Source organism: Ambystoma mexicanum, chromosome 2q, assembly GCF_040938575.1.
Source record: "Ambystoma mexicanum isolate Mex_15411 chromosome 2q, UKY_AmexF1_1, whole genome shotgun sequence".
NCBI lineage: Eukaryota > Metazoa > Chordata > Amphibia > Caudata > Ambystomatidae > Ambystoma > Ambystoma mexicanum.
In genome coordinates, this window is record NC_090924.1 from 680,448,293 (window position 1) to 680,462,506 (window position 14,214).

Genomic DNA, 14,214 nt, shown 5'->3' on the forward strand with positions numbered 1-14,214 from the left:
TCAGTGCACCAAAATACATACACAAGCCCCACAGTGTACAGATGTTGCTGAATATGTAGTCTTTTGTAATAGCATGCAGTAACTGGAAGTGAGACTCATAAATGGGCGATGCTATGCAGATATGTGTGACAATATACATACATAGATTGCAATGAGTGCATGGGTCACAACATAAAGACACAGATCTGAATATGTAGCCAGGCATTATTAAATTAATGGAACATGTTTCATTCATTAGTGCACGGTGTTCATGTAGCTTTTACATCATGCCAACATGCCCCATTCCAATCGAGAGGCACTCACCAGGTTCTATTTTGGAGTCAGGGTTCCTTATAAGGCATTTGTATGGCTCAGCGAGTCTCCACCTCACTTCGACATTGTGTGTTGACTTGAGAACTGGTTCCACGTATCTGTGATGTGGACCCCCCGCCTCCTCTCCGGTCTCAAACCTACTGTGCATCTGGATACCTTTGTTTGCACAGGCTCACAAACCTTCTCTGTTTCCCTGTTCTGCTGTCAGCATTCTGAAATTTCTGTGCACCAGTATGCACTATGATCCTGCTATGGAGTTGGGGAAGGAGAGAGAGGCTGTGGGGGTGTTTGGGTGCTGGGGCCGTGGCACTTGTCTTGACTGCCCTGAGCCCATTCTCACAGGGATAAGAAAAGGTTTGAATTATTATGGACCCGTGGTCCGTTTCTAACTTGGCCTGCGTCAGGATGCTATTGTGTCCTAGGGTCGCTTGCCCGTTTCTTGGCCCCTGCAGGGCAGGCGACGGCCCAGTAAGCAGAGATAAATAGCTCAGGAGGAGGGTGTAGAAAGAGACCCACTGGGCTTGCTGCTCTCTGTTGACTTGTAGATGACTTTGATGCATTTTGGAATATGCAAACAAAGGAATGCAAGTTCCAAACGCAGCGTGTGAGATGCTCCAAAGTCACACACCCTGTTCTCTTCATTCTTTGTGTTGACACCCTTTGAAGTGGGGCAATTTATAAGTGATGGCTCATTTAACAAGCCATTGTTTTTACACAGTATGTGATTAACATTTCAGTGTTAAGAACTGAACATGGGGCATTTTTATTCAGAAGACCAGAACAAATATGCTAGCTGTCTAAACCTATGCATTCTGCAAAGAGAATTAATGTGCCACACAGAAAAAGTTTTAAACAATGTTCTTTATTTTCATGTCTCTTTATCTGACACACCAAAACTTTTTCTTTTTTGCATATTACTTTTTAGTTACATATGGCCCAACCATGGGATGGTTAACTGTCATTAAGTATTCTAGTGGCTGCTTTGGGACCTGGCCTCAATGCATCTGCCCAGCATCAAAGGTCTTTTCATTTTTAAAATAAGCCAACCACTGCCGAGCGTGCACACCAGATGGCACCTCAATGTGTCTTGGCGCCTTGATTAGGAAAGCAGGGATCAGTGTGTGTCACCATGCAGAGAGTAGTCCATGGCAAATCAATGCACTGATGTGCTCAGCAATGATTTATGCACTGCACAAGTCTCCACCCTGTTGGCTAATAGCATTTATGTGGCGCTCCAGTATGTAACAGCACTTATGCCTGGAACATTCTGTGTATGTGGCTCTGATGGGTATGCCATACTGTGCCCACACTTAAACACATAAAGCATTCAAACAAGTTGCCTCAAATTGTACATCCACTAAGTCAACCACCCTTTCTACACTGCCACACCATGATTTTCACTAATTGCAGGCCAGCACTAATAAGAGATATTAATGCCAGCTCTGTTAGATAAAGCATAGGCCTGCTCACTGAGGAACTGTGGATCTTTTACCATGCTTTATAAGCGTGCTTTGTTGTGAGACCCAACCCTTCATCTTAAATTCTCCAGAAACAAGAAGCAAACGAGCCTTTGTACCCCATTTGAGTGGCTGATGTTCCTACAATGTTATACTCACACTCAAAAACCTAAGCTGTTCGAATAGGTTTGCATGGTTCATGGTTACAAATATGTTAATGTTAGGGTGAGTGTTGTGAACCTTCATGTGAGCACCAAGCCATGCGTCTGTTATGAATTAGAGATTCACATATGCAATCCTTTTATCACAGACTTGTTAATCAAATATAGAGATCTCTGATCACTGTTATATTCCTGAAATGATCTGTAATGTAATGCAATGCCCACAGGAACCCTCATTGGTGCTATTTGCCCCTTTTCCCACTCTCATAGAGGTATTTTGAAAGAGTGCAATAAGAGTGTACCAGACTGTCTATCTTGGAATGATAACTTTCCATCAGAAGATAATTAATATGGTTAATCTAGTATTGCCCCTTGCGAAATACAAGTGCGGTGGTACGAACATGGGCCAGTGGTCAGTGGGCCCTCAGACCCCTGCATGCTGGTCACACCACAGTCTGCCAGTATGGACAGTTTGAAACTGCATTCAGGCAAAGCCTTCCCTAAAATCAGATGACAGAAAACCCTTTTACATGAGCAGCAACAGCTGTGTTTTCACATTAGATTTCTTCTGTAAAGTACTTACAATGCAATGTAATGAAACCTGCTTCATTTACATAGCAATTATTTATTGATATTGAGGGGTTTTGTTGCATGACACAGAGGTGTCGTTTGGGAGTGATGTGTGCCAGTCGGGGGCGGGAGCGTATTTTAGTGTTTCGCCATGGGCACCAAGTTGGCTAGAAACTGCCCTGGGTATGGCTCATAACTGACCGCTCTGCCATGTCTAAGCAGATGCTCAGGTATTACCACCAGACCTCCATTCCTCCCCCAGTACAAATGTTTCAGTGACACTCGCAAGTGTTGCTCAGATTACAGATGACTGCTGGCTCACAGCTTATAAACCCCATTACTCTACCAACAACGCAGAGTAAAGCATGCAACATCATGCACCCTTCTCACTTCTGTCACTCCCTCCCGTTTCTGAAGGGACAAAAGTCCCTGCTAATAGTCCCTCCTTTCTCCCATCAGTGCGGAATGGCTCACCACGTAATGCTCTGTTGACACAGAGCAGTGTGAGAGCCCTGTTAAGGAGATTTGTCATTTGTATGCGTCATCCCTTCTCCTAATGAGACCCCCCGCACTTTTTGCTCGACTTCTGGACCTTTTTCCTTCTATCCTGAATGAGTGAAGCCTTTTTCCACTCATTCATTCTTATGGGCACTGTCTTCTGGTACTCTGTTCTCTGTGTTTTACCTTAACTATGGAGCCTACTTTCCTCCATATCTCTTTTAAGGCATCAGTATTCTACGGTTGCAGCACACAGCTCCTTATGGGCAGTGTTGCTGGGAACCCTTGGGATTCTCTTTTGAGATTATTTCTTTATCCTCACTTTCTACTGTTCTTAAGGATAGAGAGATACTTCTTATCTCTCCTAACAATTTATATTCTGAGAGATTGGCACACACCACCGTATGTGGAGTGCCAAGGGGATACTTCGTATCCCCCTTATCTCTCCTCCTGTGACTTTTAGTCACATATAAAACCCTCTAGTTTATGGCTGGTGGCAGTGGACGTTATTGTTTACCGCAGATTGTGTTCACTGTCTGGGTTAAGCCCAATAGGGTCACCTAAGTACTAACTTGGTGGCTCTTTCTTTTTTCACATTTGTAGTGTGGTTATTCTTTGTTAGCCATTCTTCTACCATTCTGGGAGGGGGATGTCTGTGTGTGTGTTTTGCCTTTGGTGGGAACCCTTTGGTGTCCCCGCCTAGGCTCCAGTGTGTCTGGGCGGGCAGGATGTGAGTGAGGAATTTTTCACACCCCTTCTCTTTGTGTGTCTGAGGGCCTGAATGGAACCAGCTCCATCTGGGGGTCTAGCTGTCCTGATTGGACAGCTTCCCGCCCCTTTCTGTATACTGAGAGAGATTCCAGAGGAGTGTATGCTGAAACGGAATAAAAGGTGAGGTTTCTCAGGTGAAAAGCAAGTCGACCACTGAAGTAACTGGAGAAGACAATCAGAGACGCCTGCAGACCCTTTGCAACAATGTGAAGCGACCACTGCTGTCCTGCCCCGTTTTCTATGCGACAGAGGAACTCCGAAGAGGACGACTCCTTCCCTTTGACTGATAGGAACAACCAGTCCTGAGATGAACTCCAATCTGAGCCACCTCCCGAGGTTCTGTGCCTTTCCAGAGCTGTGGACCGCAAATACAGGAAAATCTTGTCCTTTGTTGGTACTGAAGAAAACGTGCCACATCCGCAGACTGACCAGAAGAGCTGAAGAAGTCTGTGCCAGAGGTCCTCCCTCAAGACTGCTGATGAAAGAGTCCTGTCCATTGTCTTGCCTTTCGTCACCAGACCAAGGAATCCGGAGGTCGGTCCAGTGCAGCCACATCGAGGAGAATCCAGCCACAAACATTTCTTGTAACCTAAGTTCCTGTGGGGAGAAAAGGTAATGCTTACCTTAATCCTAAAGGTCACTCCAGAGCATTGGAGTGCACATATAGGTGCCCCTGCTTACCACTGACCCAAGCTGCTGCTTGTGTCTCTTTTGGGAGTCCTTTTTACAGGGTCTCCGACATTGTGTTAATCTTCCAGCATCTTTAAACTAGAGACTAGAAAGTATCCACAGGAACTTTGACTGTTCTGTTGCTTCACAAGACTGAGCCCTCTCCGAACAGCCTTTCAGCTCGGCTTGCAAATTAGACCTTAAAAGCCTTAGCTTGTGAAGAAACTGCCTATAAAACCTTAAGCTCTGCTATTGTTCGACTAACCAACTGTTTTCCTTCCAAAAAGACTTAATCCTATTTGGTTTTGCTAACTAAATGTAATTACTGTATTTCTTCTGTCTTACGTTAGTGCACGGTAGTACTGATAATACAGTAGAACTGTCATTGGTGTCAACACTACACAGTGGCCTTTGAAAAGTATATACAAGTAATCTAATGTGTGTTGGTTTAATGTGCTAAGTATTTTAAAACATCTCTTGTGTAAATACAATAAATGTATATTATATAGTGTCAGTGTTTCTTGAATTGCATTACTAACTGGGGTCATTGTACTTACCTACAGCTCACATCTTCCTCCTATGATAGGCCTGACTGCTCTGCCACTCTACCAAGGTTCCATGAGGAGTACAGATAAACTGTTGGGATAGTTTTATGAAGTCTTACCTCAAAGTGGACTTTAGGAAAGCTCCTCTAGCAAGCCCATCTGCTGCGCGGAACTCCTTGGGAAATTGTTCTGGCAGCGGGACACCTCTGCGGTTCGGCAGGAAAAGGTGTCAGGCTGCCTGGAAAATGAGAGTGCTGAGCAGGAATTGCTCGGCACACATTGTCCTGCCAGCGGAACATCTTTCTCATTGGGCAGCCTTATTGAGGTGCCAAACGGGAAAGATGTTCCGCAGACAAATGGACAAATGTCCTGGTCTGGGTCTTAAAATAGCCGGGGGGGGGGGGCGCTTACCTACCCTGCCCTCCTCCGCTCAGTACGTCCACTGGACTCAGTTAAAATCACACTGGGTGCTCCTGAGAGAGGTAGGTACAGGTTCAAGGACCTGCCCTGGATAGTCCTGGTCTACTTAAAGCCCCTGTTGAGGTACAGCTGTCTGTATTGGGTGCGTCTTGATAGCTGAAGTGGCCTATTCTTCCCTCACATCACAGAATAAATGCACTCCATTACCTCATGATCTGTGCTTGCTTGCCTTGCTGCACGTTATCCTCATACAGTCGCTTGGCACACGCACGCACCCCTCGCTACACCTGATTTCCCTCTTTCATAACAAAGCCTGTGAATGGTGCTTCCCAGCACCGTGGCACGGGAAAGACCACTCCTATTGAAGGAGTGGTTTCTTTCTATCTAAGTACTTACAGCTGTCCGTGAACAGCTCATCTGTAATTTTTAGCTTCCGCCAAGGGGAAAGGGTCGCAGTCGTGTACTGTATGTTGGAAACCACCACAGATTACGAGCGAGCTCTTCCCGCGCGCCATGGCTCAAATCACAGAGGAGGACAAGCGCAACGTAAAAGTCATTTGGGACAAAGTGTGCGTGGAGGCGACTGGCCAAGCAATTCTGATCAGGTAACCGTGGTCAGGGGTAGGGCACGATGCCCGTGCCCTTTGCATTGATGTTTAGCCGGTTGTAGAACGTGTTGCCCTGTTTTAACAAACGTGAACGGTTTCATTGACCGGCTGTGGTGGGACTACTTTCCTGCTGCGTGCGCCACGCTCTCGGCGCGACCTTGCCGCCCGACTCGGCGATGGTATCAGCTGCCTGTTTCTGCTTCAGGGCTCTCCTTTCGACGACTTTGAAATGGGACCGCGCGCGGTTGGGGATCGGAAACAGATTCCTCTGGAAGTCACTCCGCACGCGCCGACAGAGCAACGGCCGCCGCGCGTGTTCCTCACGCGGGGTGGGGGAGCGCGCCCGCCGCTCCGGGCACTGCGCTCTCAAGTCCAAGGGCGGGAGCAGGCGACACACCACCCAGAGCAAAGCTGCGCTGGCCGGGCCCCGTGCGGGGACCCCGCTGTAGCAGGGGGGTCACTTGTTCGGAGAGCGCTTTCTGAATACTGAGTTTTAAAATGTAGCGCTCACGCTGTCTGCTAATGGTTTCAGGGCGCGTTATAACCGTCAGTATATTTTAACGACTTAGGGCACAGGCAGTTGTGCAACTGGGGAACATTTCAGGGGCGTTCGGGGGGCTAACACTTCCAGATGTTGGTAGAGGTGGCAACTTCATAGAGGGTGGGGGAGGGGCGAACTTACTTGTGTGGGGGCATCTGACTTCGGTACACATTATAATAAGACTATTCTGGTGTAACTTCAATGTTACAAACTGTTAGCCTCCCCTTCATGTCTGAAACTGCACACGTAGGAACTGTTGTGTCAATTAGCTGTCTCGTGTGCCTCTACCCTTCCATTCAATCACCTCACATGCAAGTACTATTATGATTTCAATTGCCTAAAAATGTTAACCTAGGAGTGCAGGTGTTAACAATGAAACGTTTTACATTAGTAATTGCCTGGCCTTTAACTATGTAGTCACGGGCACCATTTATTGCCCGTGTTCAGTCCTGCCACAGCTCTGTAGGTCAGCCAGGTCAAGTCAACTGAGCCCAAAAGGTCAGTGGGGGTGGGCGGGGTGATGCTAACCAGGCTCTGCCCAATGGCCGTTGCTCCACTGGGCACAGGCACCGAAGTGTAGAATAGATGTGCCTTTGTAATCGCATGCGTTGCAAGGTTTTGATACCTTTTATTGGATTGACAGAAAATAATCTGCAGCTATGTAACAAGAATTACCCTACGTCAGATGGTGCAGTGTGAAACAATTCATAGAACGTATAGAGGCATTTAGAATACATTGGCCATCAAAAACAGAATAATCGTCACTTATTTAACGTTTCTTTGTGGAAGGAACAGAGGTTCATTTGTGGCAAACAGAATAATCGTCACTTATTTAACGTTTCTTTGTGGAAGGAACAGAGGTTCATGTGTGGCTTTACCGAGAATGAGCGGAGATACAATTCAGCGTTTGACCGTTACTATTATGTATAGACCATCACTGTTGTCCGTTAAATTCTGGCCAACAGAGTCTCTTTCTACACCCCATGTTGCGCCGTTAAGGAAAATATGACCCAGGACACAGGATCACATGCAGCAACAGCTTGCAATTTAGGCAGCAGGTCACATCTGCCATCCCGTGCGGTGCTAGAAATGGGAAAAACGTTTCGGGTGAACCCTCTGCTCCTTGTAGGAGTGGGGCGTGGGGGAGGAGTGGGCGGGCCCGAGGGGCGTGGTCCCAGGCTAGGTCGCAATACAGCATATTTTAATAGAACGCAGTCGTGGCGATTTGCATAAAAGCAAAGAGCATTATGGGAAAATAAACATGTCCAGAATGTTTTCATTTGAAACATGTTTTATTTTGATTCTGTAAGAAACTCTTTTGAGAGAAAAATGGGAGTAGGGGTGTGCAGTTTTAATTGGCCACATTACGCATCTTAAGAAAAAAATGTCTCCATCCCATGACATATATACCAATCGGGACAGTTCCAAGTATGCAAGGCTTCAGCTGTTTTTGTGTTCATAGGCCCATGCCGAGTCTACTGAAAGCGTCTGTTGTCACGTGATAACTGGGCTTCAGGACAGATCTCCCTGGGAGTATCCTGTTCTGAAGCAGAGTTGTCACACTTCATTGAGCAGACGCTTTACAGAAGACTCAGCAGTGCTGCAGAGTCTTCTGAAGCCTGACTGTTAAAGGGCGAGTGTTGTGGGCAAGCCCCTGAGTCTGTGGACAGGGCTGCAAGACATGTTTTGCCGGAATGCCGCTTCGACATGTTCCGGCCCATTTCCTGCACTGATCCCGTGTTAGTTTTACACCAATGTATCATGCTTTCGCTCTAGTTGTCTTTCTTGCGCAAAATTAGCACTCTGTGGATCATTTTCTTTGAGGTTCAAATTCCACAGAGGGGAACCCTTACATGGGCAGTCCCCGCTGTGCATTTTTTTGTTGTTTGCACTTTGAAATGAGTGACTGTCAGTGCGGCCTGGTGTCATGGGCATTGTTTGCAGTTCCTAGTGCAAACACGTGTAAATGCGTCCCTGGGGTGGTGGGCGGGGGTGCATTTAGATAGAACATAGATTCCATTGGACTGCGCCAGCTTTTTTTTAGCGGGGGCACTATGGTTTAACACAGTATCAAAATCGGATGCTGGTGTAAAAGCAAGCTTCTTTGGCAGGGGGCGAGCAGACGGAAGAGGCCGAAACAGCCATTTCTGGCATACCTTCCACCACCCCCCACTCTGCCTTCCATGCCAACAAATTGAAAATGTTCAGGTTTGTTAGGACAGTTTGAAAACCATGCATACTCATTTTACACATGGAATTTAAACCAGTTTTAATACCCTGGAGACTTGCAAAATGGTCCCACCTGTGTTTAATAAGTCTGAAATGAAATCTTAGTCAAAACTAGTATACATTCTGAGAGGGGGCACAGTGTAGAACAATGACTTGAACAACCCAGCAACCTGTGTGGATTCACTTCCCTCTGTTGTGTTCTTCATAAACATTGTCAAATGCAAAGAAGGGAAATCGCCGTCGCTCTCGCTGACTAATTACTTGAAAAGTTGTTAAACATGGTGACATAAACCACGCCACTGTCTTGATGGCACGATGAGCCATTACTAAAAGCATGCGATAATGCATCCCGAGAGCCTGCTCTGGGTTTACATGCGGCGTATGTGTCAGATTAGCTGGGCTGAGTGGCTGCTGCAACCCTATAGCTGTGTTCTACAGACGATGTGCACGCTGTCTACAGGTTGGTAATTCAGGCCTGGAAGGTCCGGTTTGATCTAGCTGACTTTGCCAGTATGCACATCTGCGACTGGTCTGTATGCGTGTGACTAGTGGCCAAGGGGCGTCCTAGGGGAGGGTGAGCTGGCCTAGCTGCGAATTTCCAGCTCATGTGTCATCCCTGGTGAAAATTCCATTTGACCAGCTTTGACTAGCTTATATCAGGGCTAGTTGCTGACATTAAGGCCTTTATACGATTAACACAAACTGGTGAGCCAGAAGTTTCAGTTGGTTCCGGTTGTCTCTGGGTACCGGTTATTGGTGTCTATTACTTTCAGTTTGCGTTCATGTTTGACCAGTAGAATTAGATTTATTTATGACTGGACATTTATAGCCAAATGCCAAACCCCCCATGCTCAACTAAATCCAACCATTTGAAACTGGTCATCTGGTGCTTGCTTCGGAAGTAGTATAAATGCCTGGGTTCCTCTCTGACATCCCAACACCCAATTCCAGGCATCACCTTTGCATTCCCTATTTACATTAGAATACTGGGGGCATTCCTATAAAAACGGGCACTGGCAAAGCAAACAGTTTTGGATTTTGTGTAGTCATTGGTTAGGCTTTGCCAGGCAGTGCCATAAATGGAACGACCTGGCAAATGGTCTTAGTACCTTAGCATATCATGGCGGGCCAAATGCCTATTTTACGGCTACAAAAGTGTTTCAGATGAATTCTTTTTAACAGGAATTAATTATAATGTACAGATGCAATGCGTCTAAACGAAGTAGCTAAAGACCTACTTGGTTAAGACACTTTTATTACACCATGAATGGCTTCACAGCTGCAGTTAAGCCATTAACTTTCAGCATACTGCTTAGAAGAAACATTGGCAGCTCAATAAAAGGCCACAGCTTGAGCTAGCTGTGTCCCTTATTAACATCAAATAGATCCCAGTGAGGTTTGTTTTGGGATGGGAAGAGTGGGAAATGGGTGGGAATGGCAATAGGGATTTGCTTGGTCATGGTCGTTCAATGGATGGGTAAAAAGCCAAATGTCCCATATCGCTCCTGTGTGCACTGCAATGGCAATAGTTCTGGGATGCTAATCTTTAGCATTCACTGCTCAATAGTACGGCACATCTCACCCCTAACCTAAATATTTGATGCCTGGAGAATTGGGCACCTACTAAAAGTGCAAAAGACATGAGGTAGCCGATTCTGCTAAAAGTGCAGTTCGCTTTATTCACAATGGTACCTACCCCTTAGAGGGGCTGTGGGGGCAGAGCAATGCTGCACATCCTGGTCCTTATGAATTAGGAGCCACGTGTGCTCACTGGTCTCTTAATTTTCCCATGCATTATAGCTTCCATGTGGTAGCCAGGAGCATAGCCTGACTGTCCTGATAGTAATCGTCATGTCAAATGGCAAAATGTGGACCCTACCTAAATATTCGATGCCTTGGTACATGGGGCCCACATTGCATAGAATTGGGCACACTGCTCACTTTATCCATAATGGTGCCCTATTCCTTTAGGGAGACTGCAGGGGGGTCACAGCAATGAAGCACATCCCAGCCCCAGGAATGGTTAGGCACTTTATGTGCACTACGGACACTTAACGATTCCTTGGCCTTCAGCTTCCATGCGGGAGCTTGGAGAGCATGACTGGCCTTACAGTGGCTCTCATTATACATTGCACAAATGTGAAACATCCGTTAAATTCCCACACAAGAGTTAAATATATTGTAGATGGCAGTGGATATTTCCTCTGCACGCCCCGACAGCAAAAGATGCACAGAAACGAATACTTCTAGGCATTGCACATTCCCTCCAAACTGTTCTGGACATATGGAATGGAATTCAGGAGCATTTCTTGACCCTTTTCTGTGCATGCCGTTTCTGAAAATTGAATGTGCAGCTAAAATGGCGGGACATACACTCCAAGTCCAGGCTCACACACTCTTGGGGGCTGAGGGTAGGCTCTGAATGCCTGCACATATGATGCACACATTCAGAAATCACTTTTTGAATGCCTGACATTTTATTTACCACCATTGGGGGGAATGCTTGCATTTTCTGAAATGCCCAAGGGCTACTTTGACTTGTGCTAAAATGAACTTTTTGTATATTCATCAACTCATGTTTTATTTTACACTGTAACTAAAATGGTCCTTACATTTGTTTTCCCTCTGCTCTACTAAGGGGCAGTAAGACACCAAGGGGCCACCAATGATGACATGGGACTCGAAATAAGTTAAATAAAAATGTACCCTGATGCTCTGGTGCCTTCGAACGAAGGCTGTGAGCACCCACCTGCACAGCTACCGTGGTGGGCTACTCCCCCTCCCCCACACTGTCCAGCATTGGAGACAAGGGAGATAGTGCATTAGGATGAGTTGTTTTGACCACTTGCTTGCATCGGAGGAAAGTAAAACATGTTGCCAAATACCAATATGTTGAGTCTCACACAAAAATAGGAAGAGATGGTCAGACTGAACCACGCGTGATTAGCTCTCCAAGGGAAGATATGGCTGGTGTGGGAACATGCACAGATCACAAGCGGTGGCAAGGGCGTGTTGCATAAAATATGCTGGAGAGGGGACAGCATAGCACCAAGTAAGACATTGCCAACGGCATTCCCCAGACTCCTGGGAAGTAATCATTTGTGTAGGTGGGGGCAGGACTCGTTGCTCACATGATATAGTGGTATGGACCACCCCCAACGCGGCACTATAGTGATGTATTTGTCTTCAACAAATTCAAGGGGTTGAAGTTAAAGGAGCTAAGAGGAGAGGATCTGACCACAGAGGGGTCTCACCATCTTGTATTTTGCTAGGGCTCCACAAACTTCCTGCCACCTCCGCACATCCTGTCGACAAGACACTGCACGTATGACATCAACAGACAAAGGGCACTTGTTACGGGAAGTAAGGACTCAACCTTTAATAACACTCTTGCTGTGGACCAATCCACTGTATTGGTTTGCCTAGGGCACGCCCCCGCCCCTCCATGCCTTGGTTGATTCATGTTTGGACTTCAAGTCAAGAAGGATTCTCCTGTGCCTCTTCTGTGAAGACATAAGGCTACAAGGAAGAGGAATGCTCTTTTCTCTGTCCTTCCCACAGGCATATTTGGGGTGAAATCGACATCTGGACAAGACCTACTGCAACTGAGGCACTGGTACCCAGGATCCTACCACTGCAAGTGACAAAACCTCTGCAGTGGCCTCTGAAAATCTTTCTGTTTTGGAAGGGCAGAGGAAAGCACTCTCCTTGCCCCCGAGACAATGCACTGTGTCTCCCAGCAAGCACAGAACCCAACCAAAGAAGCAACCCCTGGCTCCCTCTGCATGCCTGCTGAAATGTCAGTTTGGGTGCCATCAATGTTGTCCAAGCTACTGGAATCATTTCCGACCTCATCGCTCAACCTCCTCCATATATCTGAGTTTCTCTCGACACTGAACCTCCTCTGTCTTCGCATCTGTGACCTTCCAGTTCTTCTAGCATCCCCAACCCAACATCACCTGCCTGGTTACAAGCATCTTTGAGCACTAAGCCGTTGCCATTGCAGTACCCCAAAGCTGTGTTGAGCGCGCCAAACCTGCTTGTGCTGAAGGCTGGTCTTTGCCTCTCTGCGCCTGAGGCCACTGAGTCTTCCAGTGCCGCTGACCTAACCCCACTGCCATCCCCAGCATCTCCGATACAAATGCCGTCCCCGCTGCCGAATAGTACTGTATTGTTGGAAACCATTGCCGCTGCTCCATGGCTCTACTCCATTCCAGAGCCAAAAGCACCCAGACGTGCAGTTCAACACTGAAAAGCCAGCTCAATGTAGTTGAGCCCTGAAAGACGTGAACTGAAGGAATAGTCTGCATTAAAGCACTGTAGTGACGTTGAAGCCCCCTTCTCACAGTACCATCGGGCAGTGCAGAACAAATAAGAAAGGTTGTGCAGAAAAAAACACAAAACCTGTCTTGAGGAGGGAGGCTGTTGTCCTGAAAAATACTTTTTTGCTATTAGATTTAGCAGAAATGTTTGACTGAAAGGAATCTTGGCCTTCGCATGGATCTGCCTTTAAAGTTTCATTGCGTATTTCATTTAATCTCATTGCATGCTTTGCACTTTTAAATAAAGCTTTTGGACTAAAAGTACTACGCAAACACTTTGGGCCTGGTCATCAGTATGGCAGTATTTCTTTTGGAAATACCACCAAACTGTAGTATAGCATGACGCAATTCGAAGGGTATGCATTCATGGAAGGATGGATCATTACTGCATGTGGCTATTACTGCATGCAGTCATCGTTTTGTGTGGTGATAGTTAGAGCCACACCAAAGCTGCCAGAAATGTAGCGTTTCAGTACTGAAAGTGGTAAAATCTCAGATGCTTTACCCAAACCTGCAATCTGATCATTAGACTCATTTTGAGTGTTATTGCCAGTTTCCCAAAAATTGCCATATGATTTTTCTTTTTCCAGCAAGGTTGTATTTTAATAAAACCAGTTATCCCTTTGCTGTTCTACAGACATTGGAGTTGATACGTTCGTTCCTTTCGATTTTCCATATCGTGTTCTTGTCGTCCTGTATTGAAGTGTCTCTCTTGTTTCTGACCTGTCTCCCCTCCATTCGGAACGGTAGCCTGGTGGCTGCATTGTGTCCTGGGGAGCAGTGAGACTTTTGGGCACCCCTGTTCTACTGATCTGTAATCTATATGATCTTGACCAGATTTTGAGGTCTGGCTGCTGGAGCAGCTAAGATCCCAACCGTGCCTGTCCGCTTCAAGGGCTAGAACAACGACAACACACCGAGTAGAGGGCTGGCTCTGGGCATGGGGCTATTGGGAAGGAAGGCATTTAAGAAAAGAGTGGTTCCTTTGCAGCTATGAATTCCTATCCTCCTGTTTATCCCACGGTGTCGCTCCAAGTTCCCCATTCTTGATAAGGGACATAGGGGGTCATTACAAGGTTTGCAGTAAGCGGTTAACGGCGCCAGTAATGGT

The 14,214-nt window shown here is 46.5% G+C and overlaps 1 protein-coding gene across 1 annotated transcript in view; it reads left to right on the top strand.

Annotated features, from left to right (window-relative positions):
- Positions 1-5,785: 5,785 nt before the first annotated feature.
- The window catches only part of LOC138569674 (cytoglobin-2-like), a 373,829-nt gene continuing 365,400 nt past the window's right edge, over positions 5,786-14,214 (top strand). The window contains exon 1 of the mRNA XM_069647862.1: positions 5,786-6,008. Coding sequence (XP_069503963.1) covers positions 5,917-6,008 — 92 coding nt within the window. The 5' untranslated portion in view covers positions 5,786-5,916. The remainder of the gene's footprint in view (positions 6,009-14,214) is intronic.